Source organism: Neofelis nebulosa, chromosome X (genome assembly GCF_028018385.1).
Source record: "Neofelis nebulosa isolate mNeoNeb1 chromosome X, mNeoNeb1.pri, whole genome shotgun sequence".
Lineage (NCBI taxonomy): Eukaryota > Metazoa > Chordata > Mammalia > Carnivora > Felidae > Neofelis > Neofelis nebulosa.
Window position 1 is genome coordinate 33338988 of NC_080800.1, and position 13231 is coordinate 33352218.

The following is a 13231-nucleotide window of genomic DNA, read 5'->3' on the forward strand; positions in this document are numbered from 1 at the left end:
TTTTTCAAAGGGATGCGATCCGGAGCTGGGGACAAGGGCTCTAGGACCCAGAGGCTGAGCGCGGGGCCAGCTGGGCCCGCCGCAGCCGTTGGGGCTGCGGCAACAGCTGTCTTGGGACGCGAGTTCGCGGCTAGCCTGAGGTCGGTCGCCGCAGAGACGCAGCGGGCACCGCGACGCGCGGGCGGCGCACCGTGCGCGTGGGCGTGTCTCAGCGGGGCCGCGCTCCCCGCCCCACCCCGGCCCGGCCCGTCGCCCCCAGGCCCAGCTCCAGCGCTCCGGCCTCTGGGCCAGCCCCGTGCCCTCGGCGGGCTGCGCGGAGCGCGGGAGAGTTCGGGGCCGGGCATATGTCCGGAGCCCCTCGGGCAACCGCCGCCGCCGCTATTGCGTCCGCTGCCGGTGCGCGCCGCTGACGCGCGGAGATGAAATTCCCGGGCTCCGTGCTGGCGTCCGTGTTCCTGTTCGTGGCCGAGACGACGGCGGCGCTGTACCTGAGCAGCACCTATCGCTCGGGCGGGGACGGCATGTGGCAGGCGCTGACGCTGCTTTTCTCGCTGCTGCCCTGCGCACTCGTGCAGCTCACGCTCCTCTTCGTGCACCGCGACTTCAGCCGCGACCGCCCGCTCGTGCTGCTGCTGCACCTGCTGCAACTCGGGCCGCTCTTCAGGTGCGTGCGGGTCCCCGGTCCCCTCCCCCACTGCCCTGGCGGAGGGGGCGGCCTTCCGGGAGGAGCGGGTGGCTGGACCCGGCGCCGGGCCCAGGCCGGCCCGCCCTGCTCCTGGGCCCCACAGTTCCAGTCACGCGAATGCGACGGGATCCGGGGAGAGTGGGAATAAAGCTGGGGCGGACCGCGTTCCTGTTAGGTTCTCGCGTAGGGCATTGCCAATATTCAAGTGCACTTGACCAACAGAAATGGCAATTGCAGGTGGTTGGACCTCATGAAATGCAAGCCTTCTCTGGGGTCGGGTGGGCTCTGGCAAGATTGGCTTGTGTCGTGACAAACCCTTGAGAAGTGTGTGGGCCAAATCGCCTTTAGAGCAAAAAGCGTGTGCAGATTCTTTAATTTGCCAAACACGCGGAGTTTACTGTGTGCCGGACACTGTTCTGAGCACTTTGCAAATATTAATCTACTTCTCATACCGAGTTCTAGAAATCCACGCATCGTTCTCTTGGTGTAGAAACGTACAGGGTTGTAGACATGCCTTCTGGCCTTGCCTAACTTAAAACACAGTCGTTGAAGCTGGAACATAGTGTGCCATGAAGACAGAAAGTTGCAGTGCGTTAAGAAAAACTATTAGTGACATTTCTGGAAATTAATTTTTATTAACACAGAGCAAGTAGACTGCATGGTAATGAGGTAGACTCTGGCAGATCTAAGGACCATGAAGAGAGTTTCAAATGTGTTGTTTCGATGGCTTTCAACCCTGTAGGAAACGCAAAACAAAGGATTTTTATCTGGATTAGAAAGCAGTTTCTAAGACTGAATTTAGACACAGGTGATAAAGGAATTGGAAGAGCTAGAAAGGCCACAGCTCAGCTACCAGAAAATTCAGCTAGCCAGGAACCTTTCCTACCAGGCACTATCTCCCCACCCTCACCCCACCCCCAACACACACATAGACAAAAAAAAAAAAAAAGTCCAGTGGCAAGATAGATTTCAGAGAGCCCTATTATAAAACTTCACACCTCGTATTAAATACAGCTATCCCCACCTACACTCAACGATACTGACTTGGGGTTCACACACAATCAGGACAAACTTGGTTAACAAGTTTCCCAGCCTCCAGAAGCCACAGAATCCTAGAAGGGAAGAGAAACCGGTACATAAGCAGGACTAAGACGCCAAGTAGGCTACAGCATCCTGACTGTAATCCTGCTCAGTAAAATCAATGGGATCTGATTTTGGGCAAGGCACTCATCATTTATTAACCTCACCTGGGAAAAGAAAACTCATTGCTCACGTTTAAATGAAGTGACAGATAAAGGGGGACTGATGTTTCTCAGGGCTCCTTGTGCTGAGTGGTTTGGTAGGTACTTATATCCCTCAGTACATTGAATCCTCACCTTGAAGTAGATGTCACTGTTCCCATTTTATAGATGAGGAAAATGACACCCCAGGCCACATTCACAAGGCTTCTTAGAAATGGAGTTCGGTTAATTATGTTCCCTGCTCTCTGTGAAAGAAAGCAGAAGATTGTGGAGTATGTTTTACCAGTAACTTCCATCTTAAGTAAGTTTAGTCATCTTGGCAAAATTAAAAAAAAAACACACACACAACGTAAATAGCTATCCGGGTGAGTGATCTCTACCATTACTGCCATTTAAAATATTTCTGAATACAGGGGCGCCTGGGTGGCGCAGTCGGTTAAGCGTCCGACTTCAGCCAGGTCACGATCTCGCGGTCCGTGAGTTCGAGCCCCGCGTCAGGCTCTGGGCCGGTGGCTCGGCGCCTGGAGCCTGTTTCCGATTCTGTGTCTCCCTCTCTCTCTGCCCCTCCCCCGTTCATGCTCTGTCTCTCTCTGTCCCAAAAATAAATAAAAAACGTTGAAAAAAAAATAAAATAAAATATTTCTGAATACAAAGAGTGATCCAAGACAAAGCTAATGACATAATATGTATAAAAATAGGATGGCACATATAAACCTGAGCTCCAGGAAATATACCAGGTTGCAGAGAGTGGTAATTTCTGGATGATGCATTTAAGGGTGGTTTTAATTTTCTCCTGAAAAATATAGAAAAGTGCATCATTTTTTTCATTTATTTTATACTTCTCTACATTTTTCAGGTTTTATAGTAAAAATATTTCAACTTTATTTAAAAAAAGTTTGGTGCTTTGAAGAGATAACTTCTCAGCTATATAAAAAGTTGCAACACCACAAAAAGACCTCTGTTGACAGAAAATTCTAAATGAGTCATTATCCTCTTGGGGGAAAAATAAAATAAAACAGAAAATAAAGCAACAAACAACCTCCTATCAGCAAGGACTCTCTCATTCTAATGCAGCTGATTTATTTCAAGGAGATCTTGGACCCATGATCCTAGAGCTGAGATACACAAAATGTGGTTCCAACCCTCTTAGCTTCCAGATTATGTGAAAAGCAATTTGCGGTTGTATATTAGCATGACTTAATATCTTATTGGAAGTTTTTCCTGCTGACAGTTTGATTCTTTTATAACTCCAAGATGTCAGCTTTACTTAAAGATCAAAATTATTTCCCCCAGAGACAAAGGAAAGTCATGGTATGTTTCTTTACCATCTTTATTGATTTGACTTAGTCATACTTTGAAATTGCTTTTGGAAAATTAACTCTGTTTATTTTTGGTTAGGTACTAACTAGACAAACTCAGGTTCTTTTCAGGTGAGATGTTGTTTTTGAGTTCACTCAATCCCACGTTACACTGTAATGATTATGGGCTGAAGACTAAAAACTAGGCCCCGCTCCTTCTTTCCTTTAGAGAAGCACTAGGAGAGGACCATAGTTCATTTATCAGTCTTCTATTTAAAACTGTAGTTGAAGTTTGTCTGGTTGTTTCCTTATTAAGGCTGGGTTTGAATGATATGAGCAGTGAACAGCATCTTGAATTTCTTTTTTTATTTTAAGGGCAGTCTTTTGTGAATGATAAATAGATATTCTGGAAAACCAAAGGGGGGGGGAACTTCATAACAACAACAGAATTTATCATTCTTTTACAATTATGTAAATTTTATAAAATTATTGGGAGAAGGAATAAATATAAACAAGTTTCAAGTGCAAGCAGTTTTTCTCCATTTTTGTTTACTGGTAAAATGAGGGGAAAATGGTACATGAAAATCTGGGTTTATAAGAATGAAAGCTGTGAATTTCCAGTAATTTTGTATAGAATATAGTATTTATTTCTGTAATAAGCTTTCACAAGACTTTATAAAATAATAGCTAATTTTGAAGAACTTTTTTTTGTTTGCAAAGTGCTTTTACATACAGTATATAACTCCATCCACTGTAAAACCCTGTGACTTAATTGTCATTATCTTTTTTGTTACAGTTGAGACATTGAGGCTCAGGGAGATCATGCAAGTGGCTTTTCAAAGGTCACATGGCACTTTGTTTACCCAGTTTGATTCTTGTGTCACGTCATAGAGCATGTACGTGTAGGAAATAACATGGTGTGTAGGAAATCATAGTCGGTATTTCTTTTGAAAACGTGTTTTTTACTAACTGCTTTAGTGGGTCTCCAGTACCACAGGTTATTTGCGCAGACGCGAACAAGCATGGTTTCAGCTAAGGAATAAACTCCTTCCACTGTGATGCCTGAAAATGGGATAAAGTGAAAAAAATGGATACGCCTACTGATTATCTACATTATGGCCCGGCAGACTATGCCTCACAGGCCAAATCCCCCTACTGTCTTTTTGTAAATAAAGTTTTATTGGAACACAACCATGCCTATTCATTTAACGTATTGTGTATGGCCACTTTTGCACCACGGTGGCAGAGTTGAGTCGTTGCAATACAGACTGTGGCCTGCAAAGCCTAAAATATTTACTCTTTGTAAATACTTTACAGAAAATGTTTGCCAACCCTTGGTCTATATGATACTGAAAAGCAACCTTGAACAATTTCGATGAAAATACTTAATTTACAGCTGTATTTAGACCATCTCTCAAGCAAAAAAACAATTTCTTTTTGGAGTAATTAGATGAGCCTTACAGAGTTCCAAGAAGAATGGTAGTTTGTTTCTTATCAGTTTTCTTAACCAGGTAGTGGCAAGTAGTGAAGTCTCAGCATCATATACAAATTTATCAAACACTTACTATGTGTTAAAAAAAAAAAAAGTCTGTGCTAAGATAAATGTAGTGATTGGGAAATACAGTGGGTTGTGAGGGTGTCCATCTGGGCTTCAGGGCCACCTCTGTGATTAGCCATTCTGGGACTTTCTGTTGTCTACCAATGGATACACTAAGGTTTCAGTTTGTCAACAATTCTGCACATGCTTTCTGTTTTTTTTTTTTTTTTTTTAACGTTTATTTATTTTTGAGACAGAGAGAGACAGAGTATGAACAGGGGAGGGTCAGAGAGAGAGGAAGACACAGAATCCGAAACAGGCTCCAGGCTCTGAGCTATCAGCACAGAGCCCGACGCGGGGCTTGAACTCACGGACCGCGAGATCATGACCTGAGCCGAAGTCGGTCGCTTAACCAACTGAGCCACCCAGGCGCCCCAGCTTTCTGTTTAAAACAGCACCCTCAACGTCAAGAGAATTGCTTTCTCCTCTGAACCTTCATTTGCATTCATTCACTTCTTAGCATGTGCTGGTGTTGATTGGTTGTTTAGTGTTTAAAAATTCTAAGCTTGATTTTTTTCAGGTGAAACATATTCGTTGTTTAAAGGACAGAAGAGCAGAAAACAGATAAGCACAATTTACAAAAACCCTCTAATTTGCCTAAAGAGAACAATTTTTAACATTTTCCTGTATGTACTTACTAATATTTTTATAGTGGTAAGCTGGCAAACTCTCTCTTGGGGGGAAAAGCCCTGAATTGCAGTGTTTGCTGATTTCTGTGATGTAAATACTCCCATCATGGCCTATTTCAAGCTATTGGTTTTCTTTTTTAATGTTTATTTATGTTTTGAGAGAGAGAGTGTGAGCAGGGAAGGGGCAGAGAGAGAGGGAGACAAAGAATCCGAAGCAAGCTCCAGGCTCCAAGCTGTCAGCACAGAGCCTGACATGGGGCTCAAACCCACAAACCGTGAGATCATGACACCAGCCGAAGTCGGACGCTCAACCGAATGACCCACCCAGCCAGCCCTCAAGCTACCAGTTTTTTAACAACAGGCTCACATGATTCCTAACCACTTAACAGTTTGTTGAGTCAGTATGAGCCAGTTCAAGCACTCTAGTGTGTATGTGTATGTGTGATTTATATATATTTTTTATATATGTAATTTTCTTTTTGTAAAAAATGGAATTTTCTATATATATTCCATTCTAATTTACTCCTTTCACTTATAAAATATAGTAAACATTTTTATGCATTAGTACATGTGTGTCTATACCATCAATTTTAAGGACTGGGTAATACTTCATTGACTACATGTATTATGACTTATTGAATTATTTTATTTGGGGACCCTTAGAGTATTCCCAGAACTGCCATTACAAATAATGCTATGATTCAAATTCTTGCATTAGGCTTTCTGAGTTAATTTATCAGAAATATTTTATAAACTGAAAGTGCTATATAAATATTAGTTGTATACATTATTATCCTTATTAATATATGTGCCATTTTCCATTTAGATTGTGAACACGTCGGAATGAGGCAGGGGTACCCCAGCTGTCTTTGCATTCCCCACAGCACTAGCAGAGTATGTCTGCATTCATCACATATTTGAGAATTAAGATGATGGTCAGTTTATTGTCTTCTCCTTGTTGTGTGAAGTTGCTAGGCCTCAAACAGTTCTCATAGATTGGAGGTTTTGCCCAGAGAAAATTCAGTTAGATTATCTGGACTTGAACTCATAACCTGAATTTCATTATTTTCAGTTGAACAAATTGGCCCAGGCCATTTTACCTGTTTTTATGTATTATATTAAGGTGGCGGTGACCCCATTGGACAAAATGTAGCAGACAAACCAAACCTGCTTCCCCTGCTCCTTCATCCCTCTCTCCCTCCCTCCCTCCCTTCCCCCCTCCCCTCCCCCCTCCCCTCCCTCCCTCCCTCTCCCTCCCTCTCCCCCCTCTCTCTCCCCCCTCTCCCTCCCTCTCCCCCCTCCCTCTCCCCCCTCCCTCTCCCCCTCCCTCTCCCCCTCTCTCTCCCTCCCTCTCCCCCTCCCTCTCCCCCTCTCCCTCCCTCCCCCCTCCCTTTCCCCCCTCCCTCCCTCCCCCCCTCCCTTTCCCCCCTCCCTCTCCCCCCTCCCTCTCCCCCTCCCTCTCCCCCTCTCCCTCCCTCCCCCCTCCCTTTCCCCCCTCCCTCCCTCCCCCCTCTCCCTCTCCCCCCTCCCTCTCCCCCCTCTCTCTCTCCCTCTCCCCCTCCCTCTCCCCCTCTCTCCCTCTCCCCCCCTCCCTCTCCCCCCTCTCTCCCTCTCCCCCTCTCTCTCCCTCTCCCCCCCTCCCTCTCCCCCCCTCTCTCCCTCTCCCCCCTCTCCCCCTTCTCCCCCCCTCTCCCCTCTCCCCCCTCTCCCCCCTCCCTCTCCCCCCCTCTCTCCCTCTCCCCCCTCTCCCCCCTCTCCCCCCTCTCCCCTCTCCCCTCTCCCCCCTCCCCCCTCTCCCCCCCTCCCCCCTCTCCCCCCCTCCCCCCTCTCCCCCTCCCCCTCCCCCTCCCTCCTCTCCCCCTCCCCCCTCTCCCCCCTCCCCCCTCTCCCCCCTCCCTCTCCCCCTCCCCCCTCCCTCTCCCCCTCCCCCTCCCCCTCCCCCCCTCCCCCCTCCCCCCTCTCCCCCCTCCCTCTCCCCCTCTCCCCCCTCTCTCTCCCCCTCTCTCTCCCTCTCTCTCCCCCCTCTCTCTCCCCCTCTCTCTCCCCCTCTCTCCCCCTCTCCCTGCTTCTCCCCCTCTCTTTCCCTCTCCCTCTCCCCTTCTCTCTCTCTGTCTCCCTCTTCCCCCTTTCCCCCTCCAAACAAACAGCTGTGCACCTTCTTTATCCCAGGAACAAATGAACAAAGGTAATGGTCATAAAATATGTCTACTTCATACTCACCAGAGAGGCTCTTGCACTTCCTTTCTTACGTCAAGTTTTATTATTTAAAATTATAAACATATTCTTGTTGCCATAGTTGCCTCGGGTGAGAGTACAAAGTTAACAGCATTCAGTAAAATAGATGAAGCCATAAAATCTTTCGGCAGCATTATAAGGTGGTTATAGAAATGCGTGTTTGGAGAAAAAAACATCCTTTAGCAGTTTTTAAGCCTAAGGCCACAAGCATTTTTCTTATTCCTGAGAAAAACCCATTTTCCTTAGCATTTTATTATGAAGATTTTCAAATATACAGAAGACAACCTGAAAGCATTGTACCGTGAACACCCAAGTACTCACCACCTAGGTTCTACAGTTAACATTTTGCTTCACACATCCATCCATTCTTTGATCGAGTCATCAATCCATTTGCACGCGTGTGTGTGCGTGCATGTGTGTGTGCGCACTTCGAAATAAATCACACATCAGATTGGTATCCATATCATTACCTAGAGAGGAAAATCTAATCTTAGAAGCCAGGTACTCAGTCTAGAAAGGTGACTTTTTAAGGCTCCATCCCTAGGGCAGGCTTATTCCATAAGTAAGTAAGTACTTATTCCGTAAGTAAGGGGGACAGACCTCCAGGAATGATTGACTTTAGTCATGTCCCATAAAGGTTTATGAGAGCAGAGAGCTAGGTAGTATATTGCAGTCTTTTAGGGAAGTGCTAGATGGCAAGCAGCTTTGTGCTAGGGGATCTCCCAACCATAGCTACTGCCTTAACGGAGGCAATAAGGAGCATCTACTGGATGTGGAAATATACATACACACACATATACATATATGTGTACACACACACAAACATACATGCCCATATACTGTATTATTTCTGTAATAGTGTGGCAAAGTAAGTATTACCTCTGCTTTATAATTGAGAGGAAGGATTCAAGGGTTAAAGGAATTGCCCAGGGCTGCACAGCTAGTAAGGGTCATGAAGGAAAATAGAACATTCTTCTCTGGCTCTGGAGCCCATTTCCTACTTGGTTTCCTTGCCTCACTGGCCTTTGGTGTCATCTCTCAATTAGGTTCACACTCATTTCCAGTTGACCTTCTGGAGGGCCACAAGAGGACTGCCTGCTTGCTTAGAACTCCTTGGAGTGGATGATTCTAGAGAAGGGGATATCCTTCAGAGTAGCCAAGTCAAAGCCTTGAGAATCTCAGCAGGGTAGCTGAGAAAAGACAGAATCCTGTCTGTCTCTGATTATCATGACTTGATGATTTGTTTCCAGGTGTTTTGAAGTCTTCTGCATCTATTGTCAATCAAGCCACATTGAAGAGCCTTATGTCAGCATCACCAAGAAGCGACAGATGCCCAAAAATGGCTTCTCAGAAGAAATCGAGAAAGAAGTGGGCCAGGCAGAGGGCAAGCTCTTCACCCACCGATCTGCATTCAGCCGAGCATCAGTGATCCAGGCTTTCCTGGGCTCTGCTCCCCAGCTGACTCTGCAGCTGTATATAAGCACCCTGCAGCAGCACATAACCATTGGAAGATGTATGTATATATATTTTTTTATTTCTGCCTGCATTTGGTGATCAAAGTGGGAGGTAAAACACAAAGTTTATTTTGCTTCAGGTGAAATTCAGGTGAATGCACATGCATGTGCATTAAATTCTGAGTCTGTGTTCCAATTACTAAGCTCAAAACTTAGTTAAAATAATAAGTGTCTATTTTGCTTATGACTCTGCAATTTGCACAGGGCCCAGAAGGGCTCACCTGTGCTCCACTGTACATTAGTTAGGGTGGCTCAAAGATGAGGGGCTAGAATCCATCGAGGGCTCATTCACTCACATTACTTATGGTTGATGCTGACTGTTGCTGAGAGCCTCAGATCTTGTCCATTTCATCTATCCACGTGGGTTAGTTTGGGCCTCCTCACAGCATGGTGGCTGCTTTCAAGGTCAGTGTCCTGGGAGTGAGAAAGGGCAGGTGAAAGAGTATCACTTTTTGTGATTCCACCCTTGGGATTCATGTGACATTACTTCAACTATGTTTTCTTTGTTGAAGCAGACAGGCATCCCATCGAAGTCCAAAGGAAGGGGAGGGGAGGAGAGGAAACTTTGGTTCTTGATGGAGAATGGTAGAGTTCTAGAAATTCATTGCTATGACCATTTTGGAAAAATACAGCTTGCTGCTGGCTGAAAATAACACCTGCCAGAATCTGGGCCTCTTTGGATTTTGCCTCTGTCATTCAGTGATAGTTCTAAACCAGCTGAGACCCTTGGTTGTAAGAACTTTGTGATAAATGACGGATTCAAGAGCACTCTGTTATCTTCTTAAAGTTGTAATTCGTATCTCAGCATTTAAATGAACACAGTTATCTAACCTTTGGACTATTCTCACATTATCAAATTGAGGGCAGGTTTTGGTTGAGCCAGATTTAAATTTTTTTTAACATTTATTTATTATTGAGAGACAGAGAAACAGCATGAGCATGGAAGGGGCAGAGAGAGGGAGAGAGACAGAATTCGAAGCAGGCTCCAGGCTCTGAGCTGTCAGCGCAGAGCCCAACGCGGGGCTCGAACTCACGGACCGTGAGATCATGACCTGAGCTGAAGTCAGACACTCAACCGACTGAGCCACCCGGGCGCCCCAGGTTGAACCAGATTTTAAGAAAACCTCTACACGCCTAAGACACAAGTGAAAAACTTTGATATGCGGAGGGGAAATAACTCCTCCCAAATATTAATATTATAGGTAAATGAAAACCAGGTTTCTGGTAAATTTTACTATATAGATAAGCAAAAATGAGTTTTTGCTCAAAATACGTATTTACGGTAACACTGAAATTGAAATTTTAAAAAATAAATCACTTACTAATTTTACTTCCTTAAGCATTAACTTCTTTCTGCCTGTATTCTAGGCTAGATGGTAAAATGGCTTAATTTATGGCCGGGTCACAGGGTATTTGCATATCACAGCTGTCTCCCTTATTTAGGTTACCTCAGTGTGACTATGATTCTTAAGACATATCAGGCCCTTAAGTTGAGGTTTTGAACCTTGGTATATTAACATTTATGTGTAGCCCCCCATAGCTCCAGATGGACAGTAGGTACTCAATAAATTTAGCAGCATCCTTTCTCTAAAGACTTATACCTAGAACGGGCATTGACCAAGGTGAGTCCTCTACGTGCCACTATACCCTTTTCCCAGTTCATTGTTTCTCTGTGTGACAGGGACACAGCAAGAAACCAGATGTGGTGATGGCCTATTTGATTTTTACAGGTAGATCCAGTATTTTTCCTCAGGGTTTTGAAAATGAAGATGGTCTTTGTTGACCTAAAGGGGCAAGCTCAAAATCATAAATGAGTTTATTTGGGAATAGCCAAGGAACTATAATTTGGGACACACAAACTATAGCAAGCGACAGGCAAGTCTGCCCGAGTAGGCTGTATTTCTGGGCAGGGAATGTAAAGAGGGAAGAGTTCACTTGGAATCTGTTAAAATCAAAACAAGTAGAGACCAGCGTTAAAAATTACCCAGGCAGACAAAACCAGTCCAGCCATACAAACAAAGCGCACCTCAGGTCATTTTGCAAGACCAGGTGACCTGGGTCCTATCTTGTTCATGCCTCTGGAAACCATAAACAGAACTTTCCAAGGCTGATATGAAGCAACCCCTGATGACTTCTCTATCATTTAGGAAAATTCCAATATTACCAATTTTGTGTTTGTTTTGTAAACCAGGCATTTACGGGAAAGCAGTCTGTCAGTCCTTAATTTTGTTTTCCTTAGGGCACATGCGTGAGATTCTCCACTTGGTATCCTCTGACTGTTTTCAGTTGAAGTTTTTTCACATTTCCCCTGTTTGGTCAAGGTCTTTCACAGAAAATGTTACTGATCAGTTATGTCCTTCGGGTGTATTTGTTACCCTTTGTCAACAGTATAGTTCTTTATGGGTGGATTGTATGGAGCTGAGGAGAGTTGCCCTCAGGGGGCTTTTCCCATGGAGCTGAGAACTATCCCCCATTGTTTTTCCTCACAGAGCTGAGGAGGACCCCATCCTCAGGTGTCTCCTCCCACGGAGGAAGGAAATGATAGGGAATTTCAGTGGCCTCATTTGAACAATAAGAGGACTGAAAAAGGAAGGAATCTCCATTCTGTCCCTTTAAGGTGAATGGTTTAGTTTCTATGGTCATTTGAGTTTCAGGAAAAGCTTTTTGAAAGGAAAAGAATTGTATTTTGTACATACATTTGGGAAGAAGACATTTTCTTATTAATACAAAAACAGTAGAAATTTAATTAAAAAGATTAAACTGAGGACAAAAAGCCCAATGACAGCTAGCGATTGAAATGCACTTCTCAGTTTCCCCAACTACCTATGTTTAATAGATCTAAAATGTCCTGAGTTCCGGGAGGTTGGCCAGCTTCGGCTAGCAGCTTGATAATGTCCTTCATTATTTTTAGTTCTTGTGTTATTTTCCCTGACTTACTGACATAAAGACAACATTCTTCTCCAAGTAGGACACAGGTTTCCCCTGCTGAGTAATGAGGAGGCTTAGGGCCCTGCGGTTTTGTAGAATTACTTCCGCAAGGGTATCCATTTGGGTCTGTTGCTATATTCAAAAGCTTGGACAGAAGCATTAAAAGTGGTGGGCATGACTGTAGAAAGATTGCGAATTGTTTTGTTTTGTTTTTTTAAATTTTGCTACTTCAACCCAAGGAAGAAAGTCTTTGGAGAAATCATGCCAAAACCTTTTCTGTCCACTGTAGGGTCATATGTAGGCATCCAGCAATAATTATAACCTTTCCAGTTCTGACATATCCTTTAAAGTTGATAAGAGAAAGATCCTACATTAGGTATATAAGCAGTAGAGGGAAGAGTTTCTCTGATTTTGGTATCAAGGATAAGGCAGCAATCCCTTCCAATTGAGGGTAGGTATAGACTATGTTGCTTCCACATAAAAAGAAATACCCAATGTCTTCTAAGGATAAGGCATAATTGGGTCCTTTTGCCCAGATTCTTTTCCCTGGTATGAAAGAAAAGATCTCAGGATCAGAAATAATCATTTATACAGAGCACATGATAATCTGTTTTACTAGCATTATGGGGATGGTTACATGAGCACCTTAAATTTCTATAGACCTGAAGTTAACAAATGAGCTGATCTAGTATAATAAGATTTTGGTTGGGATCTGGAAGATCTCTAGGGAAATAGTAAGTTGAATTAAGTTTCCATCTTTTACCAGAGTTTTGGTCAATTCCCAATGAATTACCATTGAGTGGGAGCATATTAGCTTCCCATTTTCCCATCTTACTGCATTTTTATTGCCCTACCATAGAGGTAACTTAATAGGGAAGATGATATACTCTTCTGGATTCCAACAAGGAGTGCATTCATGTTCATCTGGGTCACATAAAATAGTATAGTTATAAATATTGACTGGGAGATATCCTAGAGCTCTGCCATTCCTGTCATTGTCTTTGAAACAGCAAAAGATTTGGGATAAGAGTCCAGACCTGAATGAGAGTATCCCCTTATGAGTAGAGGATACCCAATGGAAAACCATAATATTTTGTGCCAGTT

The 13231-nt window shown here is 44.3% G+C and overlaps 1 protein-coding gene across 2 annotated transcripts in view; it reads left to right on the plus strand.

Moving 5' to 3' along the window:
• The first annotated feature begins 253 nt into the window (after nucleotides 1-253).
• XK (X-linked Kx blood group antigen, Kell and VPS13A binding protein) overlaps nucleotides 254-13231 on the plus strand; it is a 63874-nt gene continuing 50896 nt past the window's right edge. Inside the window, exons 1-2 of one of the 2 annotated variants that reach the window (XM_058714375.1) lie at nucleotides 254-664; nucleotides 8936-9198. In XM_058714375.1, the coding sequence (XP_058570358.1) occupies nucleotides 420-664; nucleotides 8936-9198 (508 nt within the window). In that variant the 5' untranslated portion in view covers nucleotides 254-419. The remainder of the gene's footprint in view (nucleotides 665-8935; nucleotides 9199-13231) is intronic. The other variant, XM_058714374.1, reaches the window with a different exon arrangement.